The sequence below is a fragment of the Cyphomyrmex costatus genome, unplaced genomic scaffold (assembly GCF_001594065.2).
Source record: "Cyphomyrmex costatus isolate MS0001 unplaced genomic scaffold, Ccosl1.0 scaffold815, whole genome shotgun sequence".
NCBI classification, from domain to species: Eukaryota; Metazoa; Arthropoda; class Insecta; order Hymenoptera; family Formicidae; genus Cyphomyrmex; species Cyphomyrmex costatus.
The window spans coordinates 1-6,490 of record NW_017280392.1 but is presented as its reverse complement, the minus strand read 5'-3'; the positions used below and the strand labels follow the sequence as shown (position 1 = coordinate 6,490).

Below are 6,490 nucleotides of genomic sequence, written 5' to 3'. Positions count from 1 at the left end.
GATGTTTACATCACTGATATGATACGACGCGCGCTTCCGTTCGACCGGCAAGGCGCTGAAGTTACTGCGGAATCGATAAAGAGTTCAGAATGGAAGCCAGTCATAAACAGCTTATTTATCTTCGCAATAATCGGCCGCCGCGAGCGCTTGCGACGTGCGACAAATCGTTCTGGGGTTTCAAGTGAGTGCAAAAGAAAATCGGCTGTTAATATTACGGCTCGTTACAGCTCGACATTGGTTTCCTTGCACAATTTAACGGCTGACTCATAAGTTAACGCGTTTCTTGCGCGACTTAACCTCCCAGAACGAAACCAAAGTGCGTCTCTGAAAAACTCTTTGTTAATTTTATACCTTAATTTTATATTAATTGCCTATTTGTTTGTTTCTTTTTGATAAGAAAAAGTATGTATTTGTGTGGATAAATTTCTTTTGTGTTCATATTTATTAATAATTAATTATACATAGTTTTTTTTTGTGTATTGTAATGTCAAATTTAATGAAAAAGTTTTGTTCAAAGAAGTGTTTCTACAAGCGTTGACAACTACAAAAAGCTTTTTTTTTTTTACAGTTGCAGATGATCAATGTTGGAAGGATGGTATTGCAGATCTATCGCCAACAACAATGCAGAAGAAGAAGACGATGAGGAGAGTCCCGAGGAAGAAGTGCCTAACTATAAGGACCAGTATCGCAATCTCAAAAGGAAGCTGAAATTTTTGATTTATGTACGCAAGGAAAATTTTAACACCTAACATTTGTTTCTATATTATTTATTTTACAATAAAATTGTATTATTTTGCAGGAGAATGAATGTTTCCAAGAAGCTTTGCGTTCTACACAAAGGAAACTGCTTAAGGTGAATAGAGATAAAAGTTTCCTATTAGATCGCCTGCTGCAATATGAAAAAGTAGATGCGTCATTTAGTGAAAGCGATGAAACTGATTCATCAGATGAAGAAGTGAGTCGCCTCGACAATTCTAAGAGGTAAGGAAATTATATAATAATTAGATTATGAAATAAAGGAAATTTTATTGTGCATAAACCAATTAGAAGCTGTGTTAAAATGTTTATCTATAATCATACAGAATGTCCCAAAATTACTGGATGTCCTTTCATCGGCAGATCCTATAGAACATTCTAGAATGAAAATTTTTATATGAAAAGCATCAAAATTATAATACTTTTTTAATTGATTGATTTTTTAAATGAATTAATATCTTATAAAACTATTAACACACTTTAATATATAGGAAATTAAATTTTGGCAGTTCAGCCAATTTTATTGTAAACCATCTTAATTATATACCATTATTTGAAAAGTAAGTCCTTACAAAAATATTATGCAATGTATGATGAGCACCTTAACTGTAACTGTTATAATAACCAACTTTTATCATCTGAAAAATAGTCTTGATATTTTCATATACAGATTTTATTTTGAAATATTTTACAGAATCTACTTATAAAAAGACTTCTGGCAATTTGGGGTGGTTTGTGTATTAATAATATGCTATATAACACAAGGTGAAGCATCTAAATAAAACAGAGCACCTAAATAACTCTTATTTTTGATGATACAAAAAATGTTTCAAATGCCTCGTCCTATATAAAAAAAAGCTTTATCTATAAAGCACAAGTTTTATCAATTGTTTGTTATATGTAATTTATGTAATTTTTAGGAAAAAAGTTGAGATGAATATCAATAATCATACTTCTCATCATTCATCTATGGTCACAAAACCACTCAGCACCAGTAAGAAGAAAAGGAGTACCCCAAAAGTTACTAAAACGAACAATACACCTATAGTAAATACATTTGTATATTTTATGTAATTAAAAATTACATTTTATTTATTTATTACAAGATTATCATAATAGGGATATTTTTATTTCAGGTACAATCCACGAATAACATGGTTCCAATGTCCTTGATGTCTGACGGACATATGACACCTGAGGAAGTAGAAAGACATTTGGAATCTCGCCAGACATATCTGGAACTTGTGCCAGAGAAAGCACCACCCACAGTTCCAACAGAAATGTTTAGTAATGATCCTTCCTTGGACAGGTAAGTTTCTTTGTTACTAATAAATATTTGTATCTCTTTTTGGGTCTTTAATAGAAATAAAATTAAAATAATCAATTTTTAGTGAATCGAATGAAATTGGAGAACTTGAGACATCCCCTAGTAATATGGGTGAAGATTGTCTCAGTGTGGACATGATGGCGGAGTGACAAACATTCGTTTATAGTTTACTCATTAATTATAAAGTGCACATATAGTTACATGGCTCTTTAAGATTATTTCACGCGACTAACTCAATTGTATCCACTATAATATAATACAAATTTTTATACACACAATAATAAAGAATGCTCCTAATTTTAATCTCCTTTTCCAATATACCTATGAATTATGACACATTCGTCTTATGTTTCATGCAGTTTATATCATGGTTTGTTTGTTTACAAAAATAATTGTGCAGAAATTTCATTCGTAATGATTGAGAAAAGCAATTCAATAACTAATATTTTGGATAGCATAATTTCAAAAATAGAAATAGAATTGGAGCAGAAATCATCGCACATACACCAATTGGAGTCCGAAGATGTTTCGTCGTCAGAAAAAAGAAATCGATTATCGTATGATTCGATGGAAGACGTAAACTGTCGTATTTGTTATGACTCTAATCAAGAACTATCTATTATATACCCTTGCAAGTGTAAGGTTCGGGAGAATAGTGTACAAATTTTCGATTATATACAATAATTTGAAAAATTAAGAGTTAAAAGTTTCTGAAAATCCAGGATATTGAAAATTCATATAGCCCTATATATTTCTTTTTCTTTTATTGTTTTGATAAATTATAAATTTAGAATGATTTAATTTTTTCAATTAAATACATTTGTCTTGGACAAAAATGTCCGTGTCTCAAGAACTACATAATTATAATAATGACAATTGGGATTAGGGAACAATGGGCGCGATCCATCTGAAATGTTTGGAACGGTGGTTAGAAGAAAGCAATAGGAATAATTGTGAATTGTGCGGTCACGAGTTCCGGACGGAACGTACGCCTCGTTACAAAGTTCTTCAATCTATTATAATCTGGTTATGCCTGAATCACAGTGGTCAGGTATATGTCCGCAATGTGAAGGCCGATTTACTCAGATGTCTTATAGTTACCCCAGTGACCATCGCGTGTTCTTACATCTGCGTAGTGGCTGCTGATTTTTACGCTCTGAATAATTATGACAATTTTCCACCCGCGCGATGGACCACCTATTCCTTACTATCAATGATGGCACTACTAATTCTGTCTTTCTTCGTTTGGATCTACGTGACGGTGCAATATCATCAAAAAGCATGGTTTTACTGGTGGCAGAAAACCAGTAGCGTAAAAATTGTTAATTTAATACCGGAAAATATCACTTTAAGTAGAAACGATAAGTGTAATGTGTCGCAAGTTTAACAATGGATATCGAGAATAACAGAGAAGTTGATTAGGAAGCTCGTCGTTTGATGGAGATCTTTCCACGGCTCAACTGTGATGTGTAAATGCGTACTTTGCTGCTGTCTGTCACTTTCTTCACCCAAATCTAAAATAATAAATATCTTGCGAAGATGTGCGATTTATTTAATGCTTTGAATACTTACCGCTTCAGTGCCAATTGCAGAAATGTTAGCTGCGAACCTGTTGAGATCCTTGCCTTCGACATAGACAGGTTGACCACGATGGAACCTTTAATGAAATTCGACCAAAGGATTCCTTTATACTAAAGAAGAATTCAAGTATTGAATATAAAGTAATAGAGGAATAAATCGAAGGTACCATCTTCGCTCATATAATAATTTCCCATCTTCTATCCGAGTTTCCACTAATGGTGTTTCAGGCGGCTGTGATATATGTTGTGATGGAATATTTGCCGCGTTGTAATGTGGCAAAACTACTGCAAATACAGTTATGTATTAATTAAAAAATTTATTTCTTATTCTTAGTTTTTACATTGATTATGTTCGGCCCTTTACGTCTATGTACAAGGTAACGTAAAATTCGCAAAAATCAAAATACTATTATAACTTTGGAAAAACTAAATACTAAAATTTTTTTGTAATTACAACGTAAAAGTTGTAAATCGCGCAACTACTCGAAATTTTATAAATTTTTGCACAATTTACAAAAAACAAAGAGATTTTCATTACTTAAATTCCAAGAAATAATCTGCTATAGTATTTTAAATCGTAAATTTTAAGATATCAAGTACTGTGCACCTGGCTTGCGAATGGTGGTCGGCGCTTTTGCACGATTGATTGCTTTTAAGTCAAATTCGATATCTTTATCGTCCAATACATAATTTAATTGTGCGGGAGGTGGTTTTCGGCGTTTTTCTACTTTTTCAGGTACTGGATCGTTGGGACGTCTGCGTAATTTTCTCGTCATTACCGGCTTTACCTAATTAAAAAATAGAATGTCAATAAAAAATGTACATATACTGTATAAATAAATGCCAAAAATTTCAGATGATTTTTTTATCGAAAATTAAAGAGAAATTTTTATATAAATTTTTATATTCCTATATCCCACTCTGAGTTCTTTGAAAAAAAGAAATAATAATTAAGTTTTTATTTTTTAAAAACATTAATAAAAGCAATTTCTTATTAATATTTTTATTGATGAGGAAAATGTCTATTAAATTTTTACTTTATCCTTTTAAGGAATATAACTTTTCAAGAGGGATATAGGAATACATATGTGTTTATACGAGAAACTCTCTTTAATTTTTGACAAAAAATTATCTAAAAGTTTTCTTATTTATAAACACATTATGTATATTGTATACATGCACATGTGTACATTTATTTATATTATTTAAGGATAAATTCAAATACCTCCATAGAATCACCAGTAAGTTCCATTGTGTGACGATCTGACTCAATCATTTTTCGTTTTTCCTCCATATCAGTAAGTAGATTTTCCTTAAGATCGATTTTTTTTTCTTCAAATTCTTTTGCCGCTGCTTTCTTCTCAGATATATAATCGCGTTCAACCCATTCCGTCAAGTAGTCCCGATAAATTATATTCAGCCTCAGTCTAATAAAGATAACATCTCAATTAGAAAGAATTTTATATAAATAATGTCACATTAATAAAAAGTAATTATAGATAATACCGTTCCTTATATTGCGTTTCTAGTCGTTTTAGTTTACGATTGTATTCAGTATGTGTGCCTTCCTTTAATTGCTGCAGCTGCTTTTTCAAGCTAGCTAATTTATCTTGATACATTCTAAAAGATTGCATATAAAATATAATTTCCAGAGAGTGCTATATAAATTAATTCATGTATAGTAATTTTGTAGACTTACTGTTCCTTGATTTCTGTATACTCTTCAGATTTTCCCATATCAGTTTCGCTCGCCTCTTCGGTATCTAAAATATTTTATCAAAACAAATATACCATTAACAAGGTTCAATAAAAATAAACAAAAGAAGGCTACGAGCCCAAACAAAGTTGATATTTAATGATTAAACTTAAATATAGATATTAAATATACAACAAATATTTCGATACCGATCAGATCATTCTCAATGTTAAAATTTATAATAATTCAACTGAAATTCGAGTGTTACATATAAATAAATTAATACAAAATAATATATAAAATTGACAATATCTTCAAAACCTGAATAATGAATGTCCAAAATTTATAAATTAGTAAGGAGATTACATCTGAAATTGTTATAAATTAGTAACGTCATAAATTAAAAATTAGATAGTAGTCCTCTTTTGTTTATTATTTATATTTTATTAATTTTTTTATAAATATTCTTCAACACATTACTTGATTTACATTACATATTACTTAATAAATATTATGGGGAAGGTATAATAGCACAAAAAATTAAAGGCATGAAATCATGTAGGAAAAATACTTTTATGCAAAAGTATATACAATTTCTTTTTATTATTACCTTCGTCGCTTTCATCTTGCTCCTCGGCATCCCTATCCTCCTCCGGATACTCTTCATTGTCTTCATCGAGATCATAGTCGTCCTGACGATCGTACATCGTAGAAAAACCGGAGTCTTGATACGACATTGCTACACACATCTGTGCGGCATATACTTTAATCGCGAAACACAACAAATCTGCTTCGAGTTAAGTTAGGTTAGTTAGGTTAGAAATAAACCTGAAACTCCTGAGAGTGGCTATTGCCAGAGAGAAGCCCGAGAGCAATGTGTTTCAATGTTTGAAACTTTACAGTAACGTGAATTATGTTTTAAATACGCACTATCATCGTAAAATTGCGTTTTAAATATATGCCAACTTCTTTGTCCTCAAGAACCATACAGCATCAAAATCTGAAAATTACTGAAAATTTTGCGCGTCGCACTTTATATACTTCAATAGAAAGCTAGCGGTGTTCCAGTCAGCGCTTGAATATGCACTTGTAGCAGAGCATCGTTCCACATCGCGCTCATTGGTTGACTGC

General features: G+C 31.4%; 3 protein-coding genes across 4 annotated transcripts; 2 read left to right on the top strand and 1 right to left on the bottom strand.

Annotated features, from left to right (window-relative positions):
* The first annotated feature begins 288 nt into the window (after positions 1 to 288).
* On the top strand, positions 289 to 2,417 carry LOC108781426 (uncharacterized). The gene is made up of 6 exons (XM_018549380.1): positions 289 to 316; positions 569 to 722; positions 800 to 981; positions 1,677 to 1,803; positions 1,893 to 2,065; positions 2,148 to 2,417. Exons 2-6 carry the CDS (start codon positions 582 to 584, stop codon positions 2,230 to 2,232), a joined length of 708 nt encoding a protein of 235 aa, XP_018404882.1. The 5' UTR covers positions 289 to 316; positions 569 to 581; the 3' UTR covers positions 2,233 to 2,417.
* Positions 2,418 to 2,429: 12 nt separating this feature from the next.
* On the top strand, positions 2,430 to 3,485 carry LOC108781427 (E3 ubiquitin-protein ligase MARCH3). Its single transcript, XM_018549381.1, is given in 3 exon segments — positions 2,430 to 2,477; positions 2,480 to 2,725; positions 2,970 to 3,485. Coding segments are annotated over 3 exon segments (795 nt in total). The 3' UTR covers positions 3,471 to 3,485.
* A 16-nt stretch (positions 3,486 to 3,501) lies between these two features.
* LOC108781425 (sin3 histone deacetylase corepressor complex component SDS3) lies at positions 3,502 to 6,339 on the bottom strand. 2 transcript variants are annotated; one of them, XM_018549378.1, is made up of 8 exons: positions 5,970 to 6,339; positions 5,363 to 5,426; positions 5,170 to 5,283; positions 4,889 to 5,090; positions 4,271 to 4,451; positions 3,831 to 3,945; positions 3,656 to 3,740; positions 3,502 to 3,597 (listed from the first exon to the last, which is right to left on the bottom strand). In XM_018549378.1, exons 1-8 carry the CDS (start codon positions 6,106 to 6,108, stop codon positions 3,502 to 3,504), a joined length of 996 nt encoding a protein of 331 aa, XP_018404880.1. In that variant the 5' UTR covers positions 6,109 to 6,339. The 2 variants fall into 2 exon arrangements, with proteins under 2 accessions (XP_018404880.1, XP_018404879.1); XM_018549377.1 differs by having other exon boundaries at positions 3,831 to 3,948; positions 5,970 to 6,108.
* Between the last annotated feature and the right edge of the window lie 151 nt (positions 6,340 to 6,490).